Source organism: Heloderma suspectum, chromosome 3 (genome assembly GCF_057233095.1).
Source record: "Heloderma suspectum isolate Gila_16-S chromosome 3, 16-S_ref, whole genome shotgun sequence".
Lineage (NCBI taxonomy): Eukaryota > Metazoa > Chordata > Lepidosauria > Squamata > Helodermatidae > Heloderma > Heloderma suspectum.
Genome location: NC_139460.1, coordinates 26,903,918 through 26,931,478, shown reverse-complemented (window position 1 = coordinate 26,931,478; position 27,561 = coordinate 26,903,918). Strand labels below are relative to the sequence as shown.

General features: G+C 41.4%; 1 protein-coding gene across 14 annotated transcripts in view; it reads right to left on the bottom strand.

Annotated features, from left to right (window-relative positions):
- The window catches only part of DYNC2H1 (dynein cytoplasmic 2 heavy chain 1), a 278,032-nt gene extending 251,013 nt beyond the window's left edge, over positions 1-27,019 (bottom strand). For 12 of the 14 annotated variants that reach the window (XM_084842673.1, XM_084842676.1, XM_084842677.1 and 9 more), the window contains exons 1-20: positions 26,803-27,019; positions 26,320-26,537; positions 23,906-24,076; positions 21,321-21,456; positions 20,768-20,886; positions 19,457-19,601; positions 18,726-18,958; positions 17,109-17,243; positions 16,887-17,000; positions 14,449-14,560; positions 13,846-13,970; positions 12,755-12,930; positions 11,918-12,113; positions 10,701-10,796; positions 8,313-8,453; positions 6,819-6,917; positions 5,873-6,012; positions 5,516-5,744; positions 2,212-2,339; positions 384-499 (exon numbers count right to left, since the gene is read on the bottom strand). In XM_084842673.1, the coding sequence (XP_084698799.1) occupies positions 384-499; positions 2,212-2,339; positions 5,516-5,744; positions 5,873-6,012; positions 6,819-6,917; positions 8,313-8,453; positions 10,701-10,796; positions 11,918-12,113; positions 12,755-12,930; positions 13,846-13,970; positions 14,449-14,560; positions 16,887-17,000; positions 17,109-17,243; positions 18,726-18,958; positions 19,457-19,601; positions 20,768-20,886; positions 21,321-21,456; positions 23,906-24,076; positions 26,320-26,520 (2,812 nt within the window). In that variant the 5' untranslated portion in view covers positions 26,521-26,537; positions 26,803-27,019. Of the gene's footprint in view, positions 1-383; positions 500-2,211; positions 2,340-5,515; positions 5,745-5,872; positions 6,013-6,818; positions 6,918-8,312; positions 8,454-10,700; positions 10,797-11,917; positions 12,114-12,754; positions 12,931-13,845; positions 13,971-14,448; positions 14,561-15,221; positions 15,336-16,886; positions 17,001-17,108; positions 17,244-18,725; positions 18,959-19,456; positions 19,602-20,767; positions 20,887-21,320; positions 21,457-23,905; positions 24,077-26,319; positions 26,538-26,802 lie in introns of those variants that run through there. The other 2 variants (XM_084842681.1, XM_084842684.1) reach the window with 2 other exon arrangements.
- Between the last annotated feature and the right edge of the window lie 542 nt (positions 27,020-27,561).

Genomic DNA, 27,561 nt, shown 5'->3' with positions numbered 1-27,561 from the left:
GGTACAACCCAAGATAATTTCTTTGGTGAACTAACACTTAAGAATGTTTCATCCCACTGAAATTAATAGTACTTTGGGGGCAATAAGCAAAAGCATCAGCTTTTAGATAAAATTGTTTATCACTACAAATCACTTTTCTTACTATAAAGTTATTATAGATATAATTGGGCACCAAGTGCATAATTATTTTTAGAATAAATAAAGAATATCCAGGTCAATACACCTCACCATCAATACAGTTTATATTCCTAAATCCTATAATCTCAAGTATAGCATATTGTTTACTTATTTGATAAAGTTAAATGTTCTTCAGGGAAGGAGTATGACTAAAGTATTTATTACTATTTTATAAAACTGGAAAATATTTCTCATTTGAGAGTTACCTTGAATGGACTTCCTCAAAGACATCACAAGAGTATCATACAACTTCTGGATAAGATCATCAACTACAGACTTCACAGGGTTGCAATTCACTATTATGCAGTCTACTTTCACAGTGCTTCAAGAATTAAGGCAGAAGATTAATTATATTACATATTATAAAAAGTTTAAAATAAACTTCAAACAGTACAAATCTGAAATATGATTGATTGGTCTAATTCAGATATAACAAATCATGGTTTGATGTTACAAGCCTGAGACTGCACAAACCTCATGCACTTTCAGCTCCCTTCCTCCTCCTCCTCCTCCTCCTCCTCTTTCATAGGCAAAGGAGGCAACTGAAAGCTTCCACTATTGCTTTTGAATAAAGCTCATTATGTCCAAACTGTGGTTTGATATTCTGGTTTGTTAACGAACCACAATTAGAATAAACCAGAGTTAGCCATGTTCAGACATAATGAGAAACAGTGGTTCATTCAAAAATGAAAGTTTTCAATCGTCTCTTCTTGTACATGATGAGAGCGGGATGGAGAGCACACAAGCTCAAGGCTCAGGCATGTAACAACAAACCATGGCTTATTGTTATGCCTAAACTGGGTCATTGTCTAATGCAGTGCTGTGGTATTTATCATTTAAATGCATACCAAAGAAAATCTTTCACATATATGTAAATCATGACATAAGTACTTTGCACGTATCACATAAATACTTTGGGATACATCACCATGGACATTTATTTAAATACAACACAACTTCAGCACATTGGCACCAGTAGGAATTCTGAATGAATCCAACTGTACTGTGAGGAATGCTTTCTAAACCCTAAGGATTTATCTGCAAAGAATAAGAGTAATTCTACAGCTACCTATAGAAATAACATAGCAGCCCTAATCCAGCACTTCCTTGTGGTTGAAAAAAGCTCAGATACCAACTGACAGCCCCCAGAGAAGCTTCCCATTTACTCCAATATTGGGTACATCCAGCTCTACACATACAGCTAAATGAAGAGCCATCTCTGTTATAGAAATAAAGGGAAGTCCCAGCTTGTACTGTACTTCCAAACACACATGAAGGCTTCTAGAGAACTTCAGGTTACAGGCATTTTATGAACTAGTATCACAGATGTCTCTTTGCCTCAGATCTTAGTGGGACTATCAGCCCCAAGAATCTTGGTAAATACTGACCTCTTTGATACTTAGTCAACTTTAAGCTAGCTTTGCCACTTAAGAATGTTTTCTGAACTTGGGACTTAGAACTATCTTGATATCAGACTTGATTTTTAAATGCCTTTAAGATTTAAATTTAAAAGTTAAGTTTAGGATTTAAGCTTAATATATCGGGCTTAGGTTTAAGATTAAATTAACATTATTCATGCTGACTCAGTGCTGTCTTGGTTACCCACTGGGGTGCTTCAGACTCAACTGGTCTAGATTCTGAAATTAGTAGAGTACATGCTTTTCAATGGCAAACTAATTAGGACCAAATTGACAGGGAGACCCATGTTCAAGTTCCCACTTAGCCAAGAAGTTAATTGGGTGACCTTGGGCCAGTCACTACCTCTCCACCTAACCTATTTTCACAGGGTTATTGTAAATAGACCTCCCCTATTTTTATCCTTACACCACCTACAGCTACTTGTAGGAAAGGAAGGACATAAAACAGAAAAAAAATCTGAATTAGATTGGACACTTATCCTGAGCGAGAAAATTCTCAAAATTCCACTGTAAGATTATCCATCCATAAAGTGGATTTGTTCACACAGTACATGCTATCAAAACCAATGCATGCAGTAGTTGATTATTCATATACAAGTCTTCCACTATAGAATACCTTGGAAGGCGCTCCACTTCTTTTCCTTTCACTTTTAGAGCTTTGAAATTTTTTTCCCAGTCCTGTTCATTGAAAAGATGATTCTCCACCAGAGCTTCCATATCTACTTGTCCAATTATAACCCACTCCTTTGGTATAGCATTCATGTTTTTATAACAGAGAAAATGAAGTATCTTTTTATTAGGTACTCAGTTTTTTTTTAATAAATCCTACCCTTTCAGAAAGACAAGTAAAAACCTTATACCTAGTAACTCAAATGCATCTGAAGAGGTTGACTCTTGCCTACATAAACTCATGTCATAATAAATCAAAACGCAATGCTGTGCTTCCAGTCTGGAAAGTGTAGGCAGGCAGCTCTGCATCACACCCTGGATCAGTCACTGGTCCATGGGGGATGGGGCATCTTATGCTGGAGTATAGGAGGTGTTCTACACATGTTAGGAGTCATGGATTCATGAGGCCATTTTGAGGAAATTAGAGGAAACGGCAGGACTCAGAAAGGCCTCTGTGTGTTTGTGGGACTCAGAGATCACATCTACCTGGCCCTTTTGCCAATCCCACAGCCTGCAGGATGTGACCTGGTGAGTACATGATCCCCAGTAAGGGCTGTGACACATCCACCTCCAGCACATGATGCCCTCCATTTGAATCAACTCTTCTGTAAAACAACGTCCGGCTCCAGGTTAACTCTTCAGACCCTCCAGCAGGTAAAAACTGTCTGCTTGGGTCAACCCAGGTGACATGCCCTGTAGGAGGCATGGAGGGCCTGCCATGGATACATCTCATCTGTCTGCATGGTTATGCATACAGCAGAGGAAGAGTCCACATGCACAGTATATAAGTGGCCCTTAAAGCCTATTTACATACTTAAAGGATGCTGTAACCTGCCCTCTGCACACACAGCTATGGGCTACTCCTAAACTTCCTTTCAGATTAATCATTTTAAACACAATGGCTGTAATCCATGTGCACATCACACCAAGGTTCTTCCACCTATTTCTTCTGCAGCTGGTTTTTTCAATGAATGTCCACACAGACAGTGACTTTTTAAATTCTTCCTCAAAAGTGGATTACATTTTCATTCAGGCAGCTGCTTCAGAGGAAAATCCTGGAAGAATTTTAACACACATACACAAGTGCGTACATTCACATTAAGCATCTTGTAAGATCACAGCCAGTACCTGAAGCCCCACTTATACCCTATTTTGCACTACTTGAGCCAAACACTACTGGTGAGCACAGCCTTCCCCAACTGGGTGCCCTCCAGATGTTTTGGACTTCAGCTTCCATCAGCCCTAGCTAGATGTCAGGGGCACCCTTGCTGCCTTCTGAAATCCTCAAGTAGCCAGAATCAACACGCAGATGATAGGGCTCTTTTCCAAGGCTTTATTTCCATTCAACCTAATGACGCTTATAGATACTAACTGTCTGAGCCTAATGAGGGAAACTTGAGAGCTGCCTACCAGAGTTTTCTACCTTAGAGAAATCCGTTGGTCTCCATTTGGAGGGAGTTGGCAGGAAGCCTCTGAACTTATGGGCTAAGAGGAGAGAGTCCACCCCTTTCCCATGGGTCATCGGGGCACAGCTGTTGCCGTCGTGGCAAGGAGGCTGAGTACCTCCTCTCGGCACCCGCCATCTCCTTCTTGTCCCGGCGCCAGTGCCTAGCATCCCGAAACTCCTGTTGTCCCTCCCCCTCCCTGCCAGGGTTACTGGCACTCTCAGGAATGTGAGCAGGGAGGGGCTCTCCCGCCGGCTGCGCTTCTGAACAGCACGTGGGTTCCTCTCCCACAGTCTCTATCTTTTCCTCAGAATCAGAACTGCTTTGGGGCTCTTTGGGCTCTGATCCAACCCTGACACTAGACTGGTCAGGCATGATGCGAGTTGTATTTATTTATTTATTATTAAATTTATTATTAAATTTATTAATCGCCCATCTGGCTGGTCACCCAGCCACTCTGGGCGATGTACAGCATACAATAAAACAGTTTAAAACAATAAAATTCTACAATAAAAACATTTTCTAAAATACCCTAACCCACCCCAAATGCCTGCCTGAACAACCATGTTTTTAATGCATGGCGGAAGCTCATTAAAGAGGCGGCATAATGGAGTTCCCTAGGGAGGGAGTTCCACAGAGTGGGGGCCACCACAGAAAAGGCCCTCTCCGTCGTCCCCACCAGTCTAGCTGTCCTGGCTGATGGGACAGAGAGAAGGCCATCCGAGGCTGATCTTGTTAAGCGGCCTGTCTGGTGCTGCTGGAGGCGCTCCTTAAGATAGGCTGGGCCGGAACCATATAGGGTTTTAAAGGTCAAAACCAACACCTTGAATTTGGCCCGGAAAACAACTGGTAACCAGTGCAACTCCTTCAGCACTGGAGTGATGTGATCTCGCCGGCGGCTGCCTTTAATCAGGCCAGCCGCCGCGTTCTGTACCAGCTGCAGCTTCTGAACCGTCTTCAAGGGTAACCCCACGTAGAGTGCATTACAGTAGTCTAAACGAGAGGAGACCAGGGCATGTACTACCGATGGGAGCACATGGTCGGGAAGGAAGGGGCGCAACCACCATATCAGATGGAGTTGATACAGCGCTGTCCAGCTCACAGCTGACACCTGAGCCTCCATGGACAGCTGGGAGTCCAAAATGACCCCCAGGCTGCGGACCTGGTCTTTCAAGGATAGCTGTACCCCATTCAACACCAGGTCAACATCCCCCAGCCTCCTCTTGTCTCCCACCAAAAGTACCTCGGTCTTGTCAGGGTTCAGCTTCAGCTTATTCCTCCCCATCCAGCCACTCACCGTCTCCAGACATTTGGACAGGGATTCTACGGCCAGGGAGTTGTACTCCAAAGCATCTTGAGGACACTGGGTTAGGGAAGGCTGAGTTAGCAAGTCCTAGCCACAAAGGAATTCCTAACTTTCCTTGAATATTAGCATGCAGTCTGTCTCTCATAATGCTAAATATTTAATATGTATTATCACACATCAAATTAGACATTTCTTATACCGGCACACATCCCTGAACATGCAACAGACATGTGCTGAAGAGCTGTCTTGTTCATGTCCCTGAGTGTTAAGAGAGGCCCATCTGCCTTCACACTTTATGTGTTTACTGCAAGAAACACAGGTACATCAGCAGTAGCACCACAGCAAACATGATTGTCACATGAACTGTGAAGAGGCTTTCAGGTGCTTGACATTAAACTTAATTGCCTTTAGTAAACACAAAGTAATACAAATGGAAGTTCAACTGCTTCTAAAATACCCATCCCTAAAAGTCTTTGAACCAAATACAACTATTTAAGCACCTTAAATTGCTCTGCAACTTCTGCCAATCTTCGGAACAAGTCTTCTGCTTTACTGAAAGTGGTCAGAAATCCACTTGCGTTTCTTTCGGTCATGACAGAAAAAATGCACTCCTCATCTGTCTCACTCACTCCCTTAAACTGGTTAGGAATAGAGATGAATCTCTTCATTTCTCTATAATATCTTGCTCGTACTTCTTCAAAAGGAGGTTTAAACTGTAATCTCCCTTGTCTGAAAAATGTTTTAAAAATACATTAACAATTAGCATATTAGATCTTGATCCTCAAATCACACACAGTGAAGCAGTCTCCATTACATGCATCTTTCATTGATTTTATCAACTGGAAGAAAGATCTTACTTGTAAGTTAAATCAATGTTGATTTCTGGCAAATTTTCATTGAGTGCCTCCAACCCCATTTGGTACTGATGTTCCAGAGCTTTGTAGAGTTGATGGTTCCAGTGTTGTCTCCATGCTTTCATATCATGTGAAAGGAAACCCTACAATTTGGCAATGTTAGAATGCAGACATAGGTTACGAATTCTTGATTATAAATACAATTCATTATGGAAACAAACTGCCTAGGGAGATTGCCTAGGAATTGCTTCTCAACAAAAGGTTATACAGACATCTCAGAGGATTGTTTAGCCATGGAGTAACCTGTAATAGAACAGATAACTGGACTAACTGAATGACTAGACTAAATGTTTTAATGGATCCCTTTCAACTCAAGCACCCCAATCCAACCTCTCACTGCACGTGAAGGAACATCTAGATTCCCAGTCACTGAAATAAAGGGCAACTCAGCATTCAAGTGCAAGTTCCCCCAACATCAAAGTTAATCAGAAGGGTCACTAGGCCAAGAGCTTCATCAGAGTTTCTGCTGCTTTATTCTGCTACAGAACATCTTCTAATTGGAAAAATACGGAAATGTGTAATAAGCATTTTAAAGTGAAATCATTATCCCACTGGCTCAATACACTACAACATAGAGCCCTATCTCACTTATCTTCCCATCTACCATGTAAGGTAACTTACAAGATATATTGCCAGTGAGCTGCAAACAAAGCAGGATCCTCCATCATGAACCTAACCACCTCCATGGCTGAACTTAACATTTCATCCACCGCAAATATTTTCAAATATGTCCACATGAAGTGATATTTTTGTAAAGTGATATTTTTGTAACAAACATTTTGTAACAAACATTTTGTAACAAAAGCTCAGAAAGTTCACCTTTATATACATGTACATTAATTGCCCGTGTTATTTTACTTCAAAAAATTAAGTAGAAATGAAATCATGCCTGTGACTCAAGGCTGGAAAAAACCGCTCGGAGTTCTTGCAAGCCATCTTTCCAGCGCTGCGGTTGCCGAAGGAGATCAATGTTCATCAGACCAACAACCTAGCAAGAAGAACGTAAAGCATGCATGCTAAAGATTGTCACCAACAAAGTGGAAAGATTGAAGCAAAAGGAATGCTGGTACTTACCGTGATACGCCATTTTCTGCTGTGGATGGAAGATATCCTTATAGGGGTTGCTCCTCCCACTCGCTTCAATAGGCAGGAACATGCAAATTAACTGAATTGTTCTCTCACATGGGAAAGCAACCTACTTCCAGATCAGAAGATGGCTCAGCCTCAAAAATGTTCAGTAACTTTATTATTAAAAACAGAAACTTCCAGAAGAAGAAAACTAATTAAGGAACACACACAAACCCCCAACAGCAACAAATTACTGCCAGGCAGGCAGAATATCCTCCATTGACTGCAGAAAATGAACGTATCACAGGAAATACCAACATTCCTTTTTCCCACAGTGGAGGAGGCTATTTTTATATGGGACATCTAATAGCGATGCCTAAACTGGGAGAGTAAGTTGTTGCTAACCCTAATAATCAAACCACAACCACCTGTTGAAGCACCCTCCAGCCGAAAGATGCTTTCAGCTGAAGCAAAGATGTCCGACTTATAATGTCTCACAAAGAAAAGACACAGGTGTCCATGTTGTGGCCCTGCAAAGGCACTGATCCCAGAGGGGGGCACTGGTCCCAAAGAGGTAGCTGTGCTCTGTGTAGAAGGAGTAGAGATCCCCCCAGGCCATGCAGTACCAGAAGTATCATAACAAAGGGAAATGCAAGCCTCAATCTACCGCGCCAACGCTGACTTGGATACTTTCTTGCCCATGGTGGAAGGTTGAAAGGAAATGAAAAAGAGATTCAGAGACACTAAAATCTTTAGTCCTTTTAAGGTAGATTTTAACCACACATTTTAGGTCCAACATGTGCCATTCCTTCTCTAGAGGCTGACGTGGCCTAGGACAAAAAGACGGCAGAATGATCTCCTGTGCCACATGGAAAACAGAGTTGATTTTTGGAATGAAGGTTGGATCCAGGCAAATGACTGCATCCTGCTGGAAAACACAGAGTTCCTTCCTAATTGATAGGGCTCCCAACTCTGATATCCTACAAGCCGAAGTGATAGCCACAAGAAAAAGGACCTTCCAGGATAGAAACTTCAGTGAAACCTTTCACAGAGGTTTGAAGGACATAAAAGGAAGAAAGAGAAAAGAAGTGAGGCAAACTATAGCTATAAAGGGCTAGAGAGCCTGAGGAGCTATTCCAGTGACCTGCTCAGAGCTGAGGCAGGAAACGAAACTGGGAGTAGGTTGCTCTCCCATTTGAGAGGGCAATTCAGTTAATTTGCATGTTCCTACCTATCGGACTGAGTGGGAGGAGCAACCGATATAAGGATATCCTCCTCCACTGCAGAAAAATTAACATCTGATAATCAGACATACCTTTTCTGTAAAACTAGTGTGCCATTTCCTTAACTTTCTATTTTCCGTGGCAAGCCGCTCAGCTGCACTTTGGAGCTTCTTGATATATGCTTCTAGCTCTTTAGGATTGTCCCATGTTATTTGTCCCTCTGCTTTTGAATGCTACCAAAGAAAGGAAATACAGGGATAAGTGACAAATGTTTAATGCTTTGGTGTTCATAAAATGAAGCAGAACCCACGCCTTAGCATATGTATTTATGGATGCTAAAACATGCAAGCAAAGGTTAAAAAACTGGTTCTTTTGAAAAAAAAAACAGAAAGAGAGGGGAAAAGTATGCTTCCAAATCACAACAAAAAAGCTATTTATTTAATTTCAGAAAAATTCTATACTGTTATTCATTAAAAAAAATCAAACCAATTCACAAAATAATAATAAAATGCAATAAAACCAATCACTAAAACCATTATACAGTAAAAAAAAAATCTCATTAAAATACGCAAGGGTAGCTGGCAATGCTAGTCAGTCAAGAAAACACACTGTCAAACAGATATTTTAAATTTTTACATTACGTTTTATCATTTTTATTTTATGGTTTTAAGTGTTGCAAACTAGCCAGAGAGCTTCAGCTACTGGGGGATATAGAAATATAATAAATAAATAAATGTGCCTTTAATTGTCAGCAGAAACCCTCCACTCTAGGAGCCTGCCTGATTTCAATGGGGAGATCATTCCACATGGTGGGTGCCACAATGTAAAAGGCCCTCCTTCGCACCATGACCAAGTAAGCATCAGTAGGCTGTAGTACATTAAGCAAGGCCTCCCCCTCAAAATGTTGAGAATGGAATGGCCTATATGGGAGAAGGCACTCTCTCAGAAAGCTGTCTTGAGCTGTACAGGGCCTTAGAAACCAACAATAAGATCTTGAACATGGCTCGGTAGCTAATTGGCAGCCAGTGCAGCGCTTTTAGCACAGGAGTCATGTGCTCCCTTTAGGAAGCTCTACTGAGCAATCCGGCCACTGCATTTTGCACTAACTGCAGCTTCCGAACCAATCCCAAGAGTAGCATCACATAAAAGATGCAGTAGCAGGGACCACTAGTTTCAACTCCTCAATTTCATAGTAGCGAGATGAGTCCCCAAGAGCCAAATTCCTCCAGTATACTCTTAATTCTTTGGAAAATAGATCCCCTATAAAACAGGTTTGCTCTTTGCTGACAGGTAATGATGATTATATTATGCTACAGGTTGCCAAATTTGCTTGTGCTGCCTGGAAGCTGAGGGCAAGGCATTTAACTTCTCTTTCCAGCCAATCTTAGGGGAAGGCTTGTGCCTACGGTATTGTCCTGGGGGGGAAGTGTCATTTTCTTGTTTTATTATAAATATTTTAATTCTCTTCCTTTGTATTCTTACTGTAATGTATTTTATCTGTGTGTTTCTTCTTCTTTTTTTGGTTTCTTACTCATGTATTTTAATTGTTATTTTAACTTTAAATTGTGATGGCCTTTGGCTTTAAACAATAAAGATTTGTACTTGTACTCACAGTAGCAAGATAGCATTTTAGAACAAGCAGTGATGGTGGAATGGGGCAGGTATTGGAGATAGCAAAAGTTAAAACCCTCATCAAGCATATCACAAGTCAAACGTCAAGAGGACTTTTAAAGCACCAGGACAATATTTGGGGGGGAAGAGGGACGATGACAAGAATGCAGTGGTTTTAGAAAAATGTCATCTGGATTCTCAGGAACAGATGAGTGTCAGTACTGACAAAAAAGAAAAGATTGAAAGCAAAGAGAACACAGTCAAGAATATGAGGAAAGAATTGTTCCAATTTAACTTAACTGTTCTCTACTATCTACATTCTCCAAGCTAAACCTATTTCTCTATCACATAATCATTTTCAAAATTAGACTTTTATTCTTCAATATATTATCATCATAATCAAAAGTAAAGATCCTTAATGTGACTAGATATGGAATGAACCTAGTATTTAAGGGGACTTAGCGCCAAGGATTGCAACTTAATTGTCCTATCCAACAGAGCAGACAGGACTGGAAGTTTGGTAGGGCCTCCTCCAATGGAAGCTTAAAAGCCTGCACTGGTTGACATTGTCCTGTTTGTGAAGCAAATTGGAGTAACCTACTTTCATAGTCTCTCATAGAAAAACAAGTGTGGACACCTATGTTTCAAATAATATTATTAATATAGCAAAGGCAATTATTTGCTCCCCTGCATCTTCTAAAAGTAATATGCAAAACAACAAGACCCACAGACAAGAGGAGTTGTAAACAGACCTACTGATCAATAATTACCAAACGATAGACAGCACAGGAAACATATAAAATAATGACAATCTTCAAGTTCCTAGAAGACAGAGTAATAACATGTTGAAGCAATGAAAAAGGAATTACTTTAATTATCTGTTCAAATGCTAAAGCAGACTGTAGCATCATTGGCTTCTGACTTGGAATCATTTGCTGATCAATACCATTGTAAAAATGTGCCACCTATAAAAGTAAAGGGATATGAAGTCTGTTATGACTAAGCACCATATTTAAATCTAAAGTATTTTTATCTGGTTATTATTTTGCACACTGTTAATATTTAGCACATTATTTATTTTTTCAATTATATACTGAGTAAACAAGCAACTCATAGTGCAAACTTATACATCTTTACTCAGAAGTAAGTCCCACTGTGTTCAGTCACGCTTACTCCGGGGTAAGACAGCACAAGATTGCACCCTCCATCTAATTATTTGGAAGATGATGGTATGAAGACCAAATGGCCACCACCCATGCTTCATTTGGTTGTTTCTGCCATATCTAATGTAGACAGACATTTATAGTTAATGCACTTACTCTTCAAGAAATGTTCAAAATGTGAGCCTCAATCTTGGACACCAGCATGATTTCTGCCACCATTTATTACTTAACTATTTGCCCTTGCTCTTCAAAATATAATTTAAAAGACATTAGCAGCAATATACAGAATTGTCTGTTCTATGAACATACTGGGAGTTTTTATTTAGTTGTCAGTATATTTTTAAAAGCAGTCTGTGATGCAGACTGTTGAAGGCTGTATCAAAAGTAAGAGAATTCTAAAATTCTAATTCTAAAAGAGATTCTGGGCACATAGGAGCCCTTCCAAATCTAGGAAGGCTCTCTAGGCTGTAGGTTATGGTTACAGCATATCAATTGCGACCAATGAAAAGAATTCAGATAAAGGTATTCAGTGATATAAAGCCTAATAAAATTACATTTAAATTCAACATTATCCTTTTAATGGAATTTTATATCAAGTACATTTCTTTTGATGTAAATTATTAAATGAACTAAATTTACACTTCTATGATTTTGAGCTCTTAAGGGCAAATGTGATTTCAAATTCCACTACACTCTTTCAATTTAATTTCAGAACGAGATAAAATTTTAATATGTTCTTTTGTACATTTCCAAGTTTTCTTCATCTTTTGGGGCTGGAATTAACTCCCTTTCTGTATTCTCATATATTATAACAGAAGCATGATAAACCTATCATGAACCGCATGATTAAAAGAATGCATAACAATGTTCTAGAATCAATCCATCACTTTGACATTCAGAACTTGTAACTTATGATATCATACCTGTTTGAGAATCACTGCTTGCTTGCAGAATTTTTGTGCAGTGTTTGAAGCTTGCTGTATTTTGGCAGGAATGACAAAACCAAGGGCAGAGAGCTGACGCACTTCTCTTAGGAGGGTCACCAAGCGATCTGAATAATGTATTTTTAATGCTCCATCAGAATGATCAAGTTCCATAACAGGACTGCTGGCCTGTATGCTACACAAAAAAATTAAAATTACCAGCCATTATTTTTCAGTAGCAGTAGCAATATTTAATACATTATAAACTACTACATAAGAATTCAAGAAAACCTGAACTGGCCAATACCTCTGAGATATTGTTTCCATTCTAAAACACAACAATATAGGCATACAATGTGCAAACAGAGGTGACACAAACCTTTTCACCACCATTTCCTGTGTGGCTTCCTCCCTTTTTTTGCAGCTGTGGGTAAAGTGTGAGGACTCTGACCCATCCCCCACCCCAGTCTTCTAACATGCAGAAAACCTAGCAGGAGCCCAATATTCTCACTTTGGGCAGGACTCCCAAGAACAGAAGAAGCAGCACAGCCTATTCTCTTTTTGGGTACTCATCCAATATCTCTGCAGTACAGAGCACTTTGTCAATCCTCTCCAGGCAGAGGAGGAGGAGATGGTGATAGAGGCAGGCAGATAGATGGCTGAGAAATAAACTGGGTGGGAATTTGCACACAAGGCATTTTCACATATACTATTTGCATGAGTAACAGAACATCCATGCCATCTTTCTGTACAAGTTCGACTGTCGTGATCTGGTTCTACTAAATTGCATAACTAATTTCTAGACTGCTCTTACACTGCAGAATACTTTATTCTTACCAAAGACCAGACTTTGGATTTGACAAACCCGACTGAATGTCCCTGGACCAGTCGTCAAATTGTTCTTGTTCATACACTTTAAGCTGTTCTAGAAAGTCATCTGCAGTTCGTCGAAAGTTTTGAAATCCAGAGAGGTCTGAAAGAAGGGTTTCTGCAATCTTAATGGCATCATCAACCTTAGATATAAAGATCAAAAGTTTAACATTTAACATTTTTCTTTTAGCAACACAACACACTAAGCCAATACCTAAGAAGATAGAACTTTTAAACTACTCAAACTCTCAGCCTCCCTCATACTTGAGGAGGGCTGTTCACCCACACTTTCATGCACAGGGCAAAGACTGATTGTGCCCTATATTACCAAAGTTGAAACAATGGAACATCAACCAATCAAATATATCAACTTAACTTAAACCATACAAAATTAAAGGTTTGTGCAAGAAATACATAGCTTGGGCTGCAGTTAACAAATGTATAAGTAAATTACAGAGAAATCCTGTGCACTGTTAAGCTGCTTGACTCCTGAGTACAATCCCACATCCACAGGAATCTATGACAAGCCTCTGTACTAGCTACCTCCACACACACTCTTCCAAGCACACAGCAAGGCCATTCAATAGCAGCTGAAACTCTCCTGCTTCTTAACAGCAGCATCGTATTGCCAGGTCTTCTTCAGGCCCACAGCATGCAGACTACTCCCAGCAGGAGCAGCTCTGAGTAGAGAGGCCTGGAGAACAGCTGGCAAAAGGATGCCCCCAATAAGACATAGGAGGGCTTCAGATGCTACCGACCAGCCCCACTGGGTTGCAGTGCGAGCAGAAGAGCACATGCAGGGACAGTTGGTGGGGGAGGGCTTCACAAGGCCCAGGAAGAGCAACTCTGCCACCTTTATGCTGTGATTGCATGCCTTGTCTTTAATGGAATGTAAGCATCTTATCTGGGTGCAGAATCTCAGTCACTGACATCATCTAAGGGCACTCTTTGAAAGATATGACAGTCTGAAAAGTCAATCCAAATCTTACAAAGGAAGATGTAGCACATTCTTTTCTTATATGTTAATATATTATTGGCTCATGAATTTAAATTGGTACCTTCAATTCCAGCTGGCGCACCCAAACAATATTATTCACAACTTCAGAGAGATTTTTGCCTGAAAGTGGCCCTGACGCATCACCAGGAGTTCCATGCCATCGTGCCTCAAAGTCTGTTTGATAATCTGTATAACAGTGCAAGCGAAGCATTAGTGAATGTTGAAGATAATTCTAGAGAGCACTGAAATTCTTCTCCTAATACCTAGCATAATAAGACTGGGGTTTGATTAGCATTTTAAATAGCACTAGTACCACAATCCAAGATTCTGCAGGATTTGTTTTAAATGGAAAATAAGCATGCTTAAAAACATACACATTATAGCACCACCCAAAATATAGGGATTATCACAACTTTGATCTTTCTTGATAAGTGAAACTTAAGTTCAGGGATATTTTGATGGAGGTAAAAACTGCAAGATTTAAGTACAAACTTGAACATCATGGGAATTAGACTCATCCCTAAAACTGTATGATTAAGAACCAAACTATAATACATTACTGAAGACAACAACACACCAGACTTTAAGAAAACGTTCATTATTGCATATTAAAAAAAATAGCACAGAAGCTGAAATGTTCTTAGCAATTTTCTTTCATATCTACCTTTGACTGAGTCTTGAAGTTTCGCCAGCAAAGTTTCTCTTTCTAAAAGCAATTCTTTGCTAATGCTTGGGCGTCTTACTAACTCCTTGTATTTCTGAAATGCTTGAAGAAGCTAGAAATATATATTAAAAAAATGCTACTATATACAAAATGCAACAAATTATCATGGACTGGTGTTCTTAATTATTACCTTTTTAATTGATATGTTTACTTATTTGACCTAACAAAACAAATTCCAGCTATACAGAGGATGCTACAGCTACTGCTTTAGCTACGTTGGCCATGCAGAAGGCCAGAGGTCTATCCATTTTTTTATTTCTCTTTTGGTACAATAGGGGCTTCAAAGCAATTTTCAACAAAATTAAAAAATTAAAACAAAACGAAGATCATAGCAATCATAATTATCATTTGAAATAGTAGAATTCGTAAAATTCAGTAACAGAGCTGCGAAGACAATAAAACAGCAATCCTACAGCCTCTAGGCAGAATCTGGAGTGCCATAAGATGCTGTGGATTTCCTCCTCTGCACCTATAGACAGCTATGAGAGTGGAGATCTGATAGTAGATCTTCCCCACCCCAGCTGCCAGAGAGGTCCAGAGAAAGTGGAAAGGAGTTGTGCTGGTGGGCGGGAAGGGAGGAGAAGCCAGGATCCACAGGATCCTATAGCCTCTCTGTTCCCACCCCCGTACCAGGAAGGAAAGCAAGCTAGAGAGGCTCAGAGGCTGATCTAGCTAAAAATACATTTAAAGGAGAACATCAAGGCTGTAAAAACCTCTGCCATTTCTTCCATTCTGCACAGCTCTTGTTAGCAGGGCACTGGATGGGTGGAGGGCTCCGATCTCAGAGTCTTCCATCTTAAGCGCAGCAATCCTTTAGGAATTTCTCAATTAGCCATCTTAAAAAATCCTGCAGGTTGGCAGAAAAAGAGATGTTGTTCCCAGGTTCAATCTAAAGGGATGCAGTGGTGGTAGGCACATTGCCATTTACCTAAGGGCTCACATTCCAAAGACAGATGGGCCATTTCTTCCTGTAGGTTTGTCCATCAACAGCTATATACCTTGGTAGTTTTGTAGTGGATTAAAACTGGAGGCACACTTCACTCAGAAAAATACACATACATTTTCTCAAAAAGCTCAAATAACAATGGGCATCTACCTTTTTGCAACTGTAGAAGAGCCCACTTAATACTGTCACCCAACTTCATGTCCTCCCCTTTGCCAAGTCAGGATTGGGACTGAGCTTTCTACTCAATGGCAATGCTTCTGGGATTCTGCCATGCCTATCAGCAGTGGTGTACACTGCATAGGAGAATCCCAGTGGGGCTGTTCACACGTCATGGCGGCATATAATGAGAATGCATGCCACATGTGAGCCACTTCCAGTTTCTGTAAACAATCTCCGAGTGGCACAATCAGAAGGTGTCAGCATCATGTGTGAACCCAGAGTGATGGGTTGTTTAGGGGCTAAACCCAACAACAAACCATGGGTTAACCACTGGGTTTTTAGCCCCTAAACAACCAATTGGTGCAGGTTCGCACGTCACACTGACAAACTCCAATCATGCCAATCAGAAGCTGTTTACAGAAAACAAAAGTGGCTCCCAAGCAGCACGCGTCCCTGTGAATCATGGGTTATTTAACCCATGACTTGCCACCATTACATGCGAACCGAGTCAGTGACCAGGTTCAGATGACACACTATTGTGTGTTGGGGTTGTCGTATCATGCAAACCTGGGAAGTGTGGGTTATGCCAGCATTAAACAATCCTGGCATAACCCATGGTCTGTTTTAGGTCTTGTTTAACCCACGCACAACCCTGTCTCACTGGATTTGCATGAGCCGACACACCTCAAGCAGGGGTTGAATATTTAACCTGGAGCCCATGGGCTCCATGGCTTGTGATATTTAACCTATGACAAGCCATGGAGCCCATGGGCACCAGGTTAAATATGCAACCCCTGCTCGGGGTGTGTTGGCTCATGCAAACCCAGTGAGAAAGGGTTACGCATGGGTTAAACAAGACCTAAAACAGACCATGGGTTATGCCAGGATTGTTTAATGCTGGCATAACCCACACTTCCCAGATTTGCATGACACAACAACCCCGAGCAGGGGTTGCATATTCAAAATACCAGCCACATGCACTGCAGCCTGTGTTTCCTTATTAACACCTTCAGATTGATGCCACTGCCCACATGGCAGCAGAGAGAAGGCCAGGATCAGAGCTGCATGGGGCCTCCCCACTCTGAGGGACACAAGAATGGTGGATGCACCCATTATGGTAGTTTGAATTTCTATGACACACTTCAGCCTCTCTTGTGGTACACTACTGAGTCCCGAAAAGCAAACAGAAAAGGACTCATTTAGAGGCTACCTGTATGCATTATTTCAGATATGTTTTTAAATGTCTAGTTATCACACTGGTAAAAAAAAATACCTGTTGTGGACTATCTTGAATTTCTGAAATAAACATTTTCAATTTGCTTGCTATCTTTTGTTCTGCTGGAGCAATAATTCTTTCATACTGACGTACTGCTGCTTTCCACAAAGGCTAGATACAGAGAATATATATTTAGTTTCGTCCATTTTCATAAAATGCAATTCAATGCAATTCAATGCAAGCCAATAAGAGAGTAAAAATAAGGTACCAATTATATACCTCAGTGTAGGGATTATAGTGCACAGGATTCAAACCAGCAAAAGGCTCAAACACCTGGGCAAGGTGCAGTGCTTGCTGTTCGCCAGTTGGCAAAAAATATGTAAGTTTCTCATGAAGTGTTCTAATCATTAGCACCTATACAAGGAAAGGTACATTGTAACTGTATGTAAGAAGCCATCACCTGCAAAAGTTTGCCAACTAATTACATGGAAAGCAACAAATTCTATTGGCAGTGAAACCACTCTATTTAAAATTATGATTAAAAATATTTCAACAAATGATACATCTAATGAAAATTATATTAATCTAATATCAAATTATTAACATTTGGATATGTTGATTTCTACAATTTTAATATTACATGTGGAACTATACCATTGGAAATAATAAGTACAATAGCATATCACTGAGACCAATGGGAAAATTCCTCTTCAGTTAATAGATCTCAATTGTACATTATAGAATTGCACTCAAGAGCTTCCCTAATGCACACCCCCTTAATATGAATGGGAGTTCCAAAAGAGAATGGAACTTCCATTAATTTCAATAAGGTTTCTGCCATTCCTGGGGATTGAACAATGAAGGCTGGTGGCTCCACATTTGGTGGGGCTGTGCATCCACTCTGGGTTTCAGTCAGAACCGGACAGAATTCTAATGGAGCTATACAAGGTGTTGAACCTATGTTGGCATAGGGTTTAGCACCTTGAATAAGTTATTTAGAGTTCTGGCTGCTTCTGACTGAAACCCAGAATGGATTCACAGCCCCACCAAAATCGGAGCCACCAGCCTCCACTAGGAATGAACATATGACAGTCCTTGAGATCATGTCAGGCCATTAATCCATAGACCAGGTGCTGTCCCTTCAAGGCTTAGGCAAAGGTCTTTCCCCACCAAACTACCTGACATTCTTTTTTGATGGGAGATGGAGAGTGAATCTGAGACCTTCCACATGCCGATAATCTGGTATATCTCTTAGGTCTGGGTCCTCCTCACAGTATTTGATTCTATCCAATGTTACTGATTTTGTTCATTTATACTGAATCACAACGTTGGTCCATTTAACCCAATATCATCTACTTTCACTGGGAGCAACTCTCCATGATCTCAGGGCTATATTAGACAAGATCCATGAACCACAGCACTTTGGGGTAGGTGGGAATTTAACCCTTACCTCCACCTTATTTTTTTTAAATCAACCCATCCCTACCCAAAGCTGCCATTTGTCCCATTAGAGAAAACTTATGTTGTCCCTAATGGGCAAATACCAGCTTTGGGGACTGGAAGATTTTTTTATCAGGGAAACAGCATGGGAAAGTAGGTTTCTAAATATCCTCCCCCCACCCCTGCACTAGGGGTGTCTCAATCTAAATCAGCTGCTCTGCAGCTGCTTTTTGCAAATATTTAAAGAGGCAGGAGGTCTGTTCACAGGTCTCCATCATCCCATCTAGTTTTCCCCTTAAGCACAGGTCTTTCTTTGCACCTGCTACCTGAGACTCTTTAACTGGAGATGCCAGAGGCTGAACTTTGTGGCCTTGTACAGGCAAGGCATGTGCTCTATCACTGAGACATGGCCCCCTCCCCATTAAGAACATTACATTTAAAAGCTTCAATTATTACCTCTTCAAGGCGTTTACCAAGTTTTCCTAATGTTTCAGGAACATACTTCTCAGCTTTCCATACATGTGGGGTGTAACGCTGCCACAGTTGGCCTGTAAGATGATCGCAGCCTGCTACCCATTGTTCACAAATCATGACGCCAGCCTTCAGATTTTCTTTCACAATGTGATAGGAATCCTCCCACAGATTTAAAGTTCCCAACTTTTTCTGAACAAATCTTCCAAGAGCGCCAGCTGAAATCACATATACAAATTGTGCAAATTAATTGTACTTAAAACATGCATAGGATTACGTCCTTAGTATTATAGAGGGTGAAGAAAATCCTCACATATTATTTTAACAAGTGATGAAGTGACCTCCTGGCTCAACAGACTGCAGACTATGGAGGAGCTTGCACAGCAGAGTTGTTAGATACCCAATATCCTCATTTAACAAATCTGATTCCCTGCAAGCCATGCTGCATCTATTCTCGAGCCATCTAGATCCTCCACACACCAGCACTGGAAACAAAGGGGAATCACACATTGTACAAAAGGAGAGGAGCGATGTTAGTTCTGGTAACTCTTCTCCATATTACCTTTTCTTTTCAGGTATTTCTTCACACACTTTTGCTGAAGCACTAAAATACTAAGATAAAAATGCTAGAAGACACATTCTGAAAACACATCAAAAGAACTTCTATTTTAACCATCTGATCATGACAATGGAGTTTTTGCTACCCACAACTTTACCTATGATATCCAAAAGATTTTGCATGCGAGGCTGGGGAAACGGTTCGTGATCAGGTTGTCTCCACACATCATCAACAGTATCACGTGTAGTCTCCACTAAATCCACAACTTCAAATAAAGACAGGCTGTCCAAATTGTAATAATCCTAAAAGTGCAGTGAATATTTTAAAAATATATTTAACAAGACTGCAATCCTTAAGTTACTTACCCAGGACTATTTCTATGAAAATGTTACATAGAGCTTGATAACTGGGATGTAAATGCTTTGGGACTTTGCCATTTTGTTCATTCTTTGTGGTACTTACTTATTATTTACATGTGCCTGCAAACCTTTGGAGATAAGGAACATGGTAAACTACTAAAATAACAATAGCTTAGGGCTTCTGAAATTCCTGTGCTCTGCTTTGCTGCTGCCAACAGGGCAGGGAGAACGATGGAGGTGATTGTCACCTCTCCATCCTCCTTTTAAAAAGTTACCTCTAGATGGGCCTCTGAGCCTGTCTAGATGAGGCACACTGGTGGTGGCAGGGCTGGAGAGGCCATAGGATTTCACGAATACCAGCCCTCTTCACTCCTGCCCACTGGAATGTCTCCTTTTTGACCTCTACTAGGTCATCCGAGGTCACTTTTGCTACTGTAAGGGGATGAGGGAGGGGAAGGAATTGGATTCTGAAGACCCCTTCCTGAAGTCGTACAGTGTCTACAGGTTCAGGAGAGGGAATCCAAAAAATTCTATGGTCCCTGGGACCATAGGATTGCACCCCTAGTATACATTCATTACAGAGCTCAATCAACCAAAGATGTATGACCATGTAAGACAGCACACATTCTCAACAATCTCATTTATGTCACTGGGAACCACATAGAAGATATGCTGCCTTGCATTATTCATACATCTCTGAAACAGAATCAAATCATAATAAGTTCCAATATTTGAAACTACCTGCTGATCTCTGCAGTGAATAAAAACATTCCAATAGTCAAATGCTTACTGACCAAAATACATAATCCTTCTAGCCTTCTTTAGGAATTCATGAAATCACTGGGATATGCTTCCATGGGTTCCATGGACCACAGTCCAGGGAACCCAGTCCCTGAACATGTAAGGACGGTTTCTTCTGTGTACTTGCACAGCTCAGGCTGTCATATAGCTGGCAACAGGAACCCAGAATGCATGTGGGCCTGTGGGCTGTGACTATTCTGTTGAGTGGGGCATAAAAATATAATCAATATTTTGATATCTTATAATACATTTTCTGCATGCAAAGCCTTGTTTACATAGAACATCAATCAATAAATAAAGTTACACACATATGCAATGACTTCAAATAGCTCTTTAAAATGAGAAGCTCTCTCCTTGCTACATGACTTGCTCCCACGTTGAGCACGCTCTGTCCAGAACTGAAACTCATCATTTGGAGAAAGTATTGCTGCAAAAAAAAGGCACAGATTGATCCAGCAGATACAACATTCAGAGTTGCTTAGGATCTTGTATTAAAATGAATATCAAGTAAGTTGAAGGAGTGCTAGAGTTACAGCATTTACTTTAATAAATTTCCGTTACCCCCAATAAACACATTTTATTACTGTTTGTAATCTGCCCAGAGAAAATTAGTTATTACTTGGATTAAAAATATAATAAATAAAATTTAGAAATACGTACTGTGACGAGTGACTCAGAATTAACTAGCATTCAAGCCTTTCACCATAATTACAAACACACCTACTTGGAAGCAAGTTCACTGAAATCAAGGGACCATACTTCCAAATGATGCTTGGAATGAAAGACTGCTGTATCACACAAATTATTGTCATGCATATCTAATTAAAATTTTACTTGTTATAAATAACAAGTGCTATATACCTTGAACATCATCTTCCCGATATTTAGTTCCTGTGTAAGCAGTATCTGTTCTCCTCAGAACAGAACCTAAACCAGCCTCTAACTCCCGCAAAAGATTCTGAAGTTTGGGATCAAAATCTCTACTCCATTTCTCATCCTGCAACAAAGATTTCAGATGATGTAGCTCTCATATTACCACTGTATTTTATCAACATCTTAATATTAAGGTTTCCATGCCTAAACATCAAGTACTTTTATTGTCAACACAAGATCAAAAATAAGACTTTGACCATACACAAACATCCTGCTATCTCCCCACTTTAATTTTGCCACCTTCTTCAGTGCTACTAAAATTGAAACCATCCACTTCAATCTCTCTTCCTCTTTCCCCCTTTTCCCAATCCTCCCTCCTTTGACACCTCCCTCAACACTTTCCTCTCCCCACTCCTGCTTCTCATCTGATGAACTGACTGCTCTGTTGTCTTCGTCTAAATGGTCCACATGCCCTCAAAGTTCCACCCCCTCCCAACTCTTGGTTGGCATCTCCCCTATTATTATCCCTCCTCTTAACCACATAATCAATCTTTTTCACTCCTACCGTTCTGCATTCAGACATGCCACTGTCTCTCCTATTCACAAGAAACCATCCCTTGACCCACACTGAACCTAGTGCCCAATCTCCCTGCTACCCTTTGCCTCCAAACTCTTGGACCATGCTGCTTATTCCCACTGTCTTTATTTCTCACCCCTATGAAGGGGCCATAGCTCAGAGTGCTAAAGCACATGCTTTGCATGGAAAAGGTCTTAAGCTTCCCCAATCCTTTGCTTCTCCAGATAGGGCTGGGAAAGACTCCCATCTGAAGAGCCACTGCTACTCAGTTTAGACAATACTGAGCTAGGTGGACTAATGGTCTGATTCAGTAAGAGGCAACTTGCTGTGTTCCTTTGTTCCTCCAACTCCACTCATGATTCCCTCCAATATGGCTTCCCCCCTTGACACTCCACTGAAACTGCTCTCACAAAAGTCATTGATGGCTTCCACACATTTAGAGGACTCTATTCAATCCTCATTTTTCTTGACCTTTCTGCTGTCTTTGATACACATTAAGGGCGCTATCCTATGCATATTTAGACAGAAAAAAAGTCCCACAGCTCTTGATGTTCCCCAGCCAGTGATGCTGGCTGTGAAATACAAGGAGTTGTAGGGCATTTTTCTGTCTAAACATGCATAGGATTGCACCCTAAGTACATATATGTAACTGGAATAATAGCACATTGTTTCCCTGTTTACCCCTGCCTCCACTTCCCTTCCCTTCCCTTGCAGTTTCCTTTGTTGCATTTTAAACTATAAGGTCCTTGGAGCAAGGACCGATCCTCTTGTATATAAAGTGCATTCACATAAATGGTCTAACAACAACAATTGCAACACTGGAAAATGTAAGTTCCACTAATTTTGGGGAGACTAACTATTCAACCTGTATGCAGAACACATCATGCGACGTGCTGGGCTTGATGAAGCCAAGGCTGGAGTTCAAATCGCTGGAAGAAACATTAACAATCTCAGATATGCAGATGATACTACTTTGATGGCTGAAAGCGAGGAAGAGCTGAGGAACCTTATGACGAAGGTGAAAGAAGAAAGTGCAAAAGCTGGGTTACAGTTAAACCTCAAAAAAACCAAGATTATGGCAACCAGCTTGACTGAGAACTGGCAAATAGAGGGAGAAAACGTGGAGGCAGTGACAGACTTTGTCTTTCTAGGTGCAAAGATTACTGCAGACGCTGACTGCAGCCAGGAAATCAGAAGACGTTTACTTCTTGGGAGGACAGCAATGACAAATCTTGATAAAATAGTGAAGAGCAGAGACATCACGCTGACAACAAAGGTCTGCATAGTTAAAGCAATGGTATTCCCCGTAGTAACCTATGGCTGCGAGAGCTGGACCATAAGGAAGGCTGAGCAAAGGAAGATAGATGCTTTTGAACTGTGGTGCTGGAGGAAAATTCTGCAAGTGCCTTGGACTGCAAGAAGATCAAACCAGTCCATACTCCAGGAAATAGAGCCAGACTGCTCACTTGAGGGAATGATATTAAAAAGGCAAAACTGAAGTACTTTGGCCACATAATGAGAAGACAGGATACCCTGGAGAAGATGCTGATGCTAGGGAAAGTGGAAGGCAAAAGGAAGAGAGGCCGACCAAGGACAAGATGGATGGATGATATTCTGGAGGTGACGGACTCGACCTTGGGGGAGCTGGGGGTGGCGACGACCAACAGGAAGCTCTGGCGTGGGCTGGTCCATGAAGTCACGAAGAGTCGGAAGCGACTGACCAAATAAACAACAACAAACTTCATAGTAACTGTGCATGCATCTGCAACCAAAATAGGCTTACGCTGAATTGAGAAGGATCACTTTGGAGTCTTGTAACCCAAGTTAAGAAAAAAACCTGGAAAAGTACCGTGATTTAAAATTAACAGAACATCATGTCAAATCACTGTTTGATATGAAAAACTGTAGTGAAAGAACAGCTATAGATAAATAGATGTAGTCAATATGGGAAAAAATCTGCAAATGTATTGAAATAACTTGGATATTCCATACTCACTTTCAACAACACCGGCGCAAATACCTGTCGCACTGCTTGATAAAGCATATTGACAGGAGAATCTAACATAGACGATACAAGAATATTGCTGTGAAGGTTATCTTCTGTGATAACATCCGGTCGCAGCTTGAAGAATACCAACATTTTGTCCTCTGAATTGCCAGCTTCAACCTATATGATGAAGTAACATAAATACATTAACTGTAGATAACTTATTCACCATTGTGATAACCTTTATAAATTACTGAAATCATATTAGGCACTTTATAAAGATTAAACTGAGGTGTTTTCTGCACAAAAGTTCATGCTCACTGTGATGCAACATAGAAGGGAAGCAGCGAGGGAGAAAAAAAGTTTGTCAGATGTTGGGCTAAAAAGTGTGGAGACAATCTTAGCACAGCTAGAACAGTATAAAAAGAAAAATAAAGAAAAATGAGTTTTTAATTATTTTTAAAGGAAAAGGCTAAGGTTATATGTGATGGAAGAACATTCCTTTGAAATGAAGCAGTTAAGAAAAGTCACAGGCAGAAGTTTCTTGATACGAGGCTTTACATTAGATGAGCTGAGGAAACAAAGGGCAAAATATAGAAAAAGCAAAGAAAATAGGAGGAAACATGTGTATGATATACAAGGATCGCTTGTATATTGCCTTTAGTTTAAAAGAATCGAAGCAATGACATTTTTGTACACCATGCAGTTTATACCAGAGGTTAGCTCACTTCAGTCCTTTGTAGTCTATTTTTTCTCTTTACTAGAATCCTAATGGTTCTCCAATGTGTCTAAAATGTATAAACTAAGAATGTATAAAACTTCTGAGCAGACATGGATGGGATTGCATTGAAAGGCACCAGTTTTAAATGTTACATAGCAGTTCTTACAATGACCAGCCAGAAACAGTTCAGAGAGAGGAGAAACCCAATGGAGCTGGTCTTTCAGCAGGGTTGACGTAACGGCTCTACTTCCCATCTTCCAACTAGATTTATTTATTATTAATTCTTACATACCGCTTAATATAATAAAATCCCAACGGAGAGTTAGATGCGATAGTTGTACTCCTTTTGTCATTTGTTACGTCTGTTAGAAGCTTGTCACTTTTTCTCTAGCAAGGCTCCTGTGCACAACTGTACAACAAGCAGAAATTCAACAGGGGAATCTTTTCCTAGCATGAACAAAATCAGAGGGGAAGGAAAAACATGACAGATTTCCACTTGTCAAGAGGTGGCTTGTAAAATGCACAGGAGCCCTGGCAGAAAGAGACTGGCAAACCTGTCACAGGCATACCAGATCACGGAAAAGGAACCTATTTCCTGAAAGCATTCACTTACCAGCACTCTGATTTGCAAGTGGATGCCCAAAACATCCAAGCGTGCCACAAAGCAGCATTCCTCCTTCCCACCCTGAGCCTGCAAGACAGGATATGCTTCAAGCCTAGCAGCACGAGCCAATGCATGTTTACTTCTGGGAAACGCCGGGTTGGATGAATCACAGGTCGGAATTAAGATTGCTGGGAGAATTATCAACAACCTCCGATATGCAGACGATACCACCCTAATGGCAGAAAGCGAAGAGGATCTAAAGAGCCTCTTGTTGAGGGTGAAAGAGGAGAGTGCAAAAGCTGGTTTGAAACTCAACATTAAAAAAACTAAGATCATGGCATCTGGCCCCATCACTTCCTGGCATATAGAAGGGGAAGAAATGGAAGCAGTGACAGATTTTACTTTCCTGGGCTCCAAGATCACCGCAGATGGTGACTGTAGCCATGAAATTAAAAGACGCTTGCTCCTTGGGAGGAAAGCTATGGCAAACCTAGACAGCATAGTAAGAAGCAGAGACATCACCTTGCCGACAAAGGTCCGTCTAATCAAAGCTATGGTTTTCCCAGTAGTAATGTATGGCTGTGAGAGCTGGACTATAAGGAAGGCTGAGCGCCGAAGAATTGATGCTTTCGAACTGTGGTGCTGGAGAAGACTCTTATGAGTCCCCTGGACTGCAAGGAGGTCAAATCAGTCAATCCTAAAGGAAATCAACCCTGACTGCTCATTGGAAGGCCAGATACTGAAGCTGAAGCTCAAATATTTTGGCCACCTAATGCGAAGAGAAAACTCTCTGGAAAAGACCCTGATGCTGGGAAAGACTGAAGGCAAAAGGAGAAGGGGACAGCAGAGGATGAGATGGCTAGATAGCATCACGGATGCAATGAATATGAACTTGAGCACGCTCCGGGAGAGAGCGCAGGACAGGAAGGCCTGGCGTGCTATGGTCCATGGGGTCACGAAGAGTCGGACACGACTGAACAACAACAAAGTCCTATTGAATCCAATAGGGCATATTCCAAAGTAAGTCATGACTGCTCAGAAATCGGACGATCCTTTTAGGCTGCCAGCCTGCCAGCCAGCCTGAGGCTGACACAGTACCTTATTCGAGACAACGATCTCGTCTTCCGAGTGCTGCACACACAGAAGAAACTCGTTGCCATCATCTAGGAAGTTAGTCAGTTCGGGGCTCGCCGAGAGCGGGGCGAGGCTCGCGAACGACGACAAGCCGAAGTAGTTTGCTGCAGTGGTCGAAATGAAGATCTTCCTCTTATCTCCATCCCCATCTCCATCCAGAGGCATGACGGCAGCCGCTCAATCTGGGAGAAGGAAGGGAAACTCTTTACAGAAATGGGCATACCGAAACGGGGAGGAGGTTGCGTATCAAAGCGCTGGGGAAGCAAAGCGAGCGCTCAAACCGGCGAGAGGAATGAAGGAGAAAAAGAAAAGATCTTCCCATAGGCAAGGAAGCCACTTGCAGAGGGGCAGCCGCGTTAAAAAATGAAAATCACCTCAGGACCTCAAAGGGGAAAAGTGTGTGAACGGCGCAGAAGGGATGGGGGGGTTAAAAGCGGCAACGCATACCCAACAGAGGGGGGTTCATCATAACACGGCACGGGAAGGGCTACTGCACAGCGGTGGCCGGGCCTCCGAGAAAGACAAGCGAAGAGCCTCCCGTTTGGCTACTCGGGGCTGCTCGGCGTCCGCCCGTTGCCAGGCCCGGTTGCTATGGCAGCGAAAAATGGCGGGCGCCGCCTCACGCTCGATGGTTCGCTCCGGCGAGCTCTCAGGCGCGCGTCCCAGGATAGAGCAATCGAAGACCACTTTCCTGGGGTCTTGGAGCGAGCTCGATCGGTAAGATAGGTAATCGCCAAGCGCCTCTATTCCGATGCCGCTTCGTAACGCTCTGGGAAGACACGCAGCGCCAATCTCGTGGTCTGCGCTTTTTCCCCTTTGCAATAGTGGAAACAAGCTGATGGCTCCCGACGTGCTTCCAGACGGAGCATTCTTAACGCCACCACTCCAAGAGCATTGTGTAGTAGCTATTCGGTGCTTCCAGATGAGGTTTTTAGTGTGCAATTGCACTGTCTTATTCCTGAAAATTTATCATCGTCATCTTCTAGTGGTAGCCCTTCTGTGTTTTCTCTCCAATTTTTTTTCATTTTGGGGTGCTTCCACAGGGAGTAGCCCTAGGACTATCAGTTAGAAGGCATTGTGCAGCTCTTCCATCTTTTTCATCCCAGGCAATTTTTTGCAGTAAAAAAAAAAAAAAAAGATGTGGTGGAAGAAAAAAAAGGAGCGGTGGAAAAACACGGGTTACAGGTGGACGACGACTTCTGGATC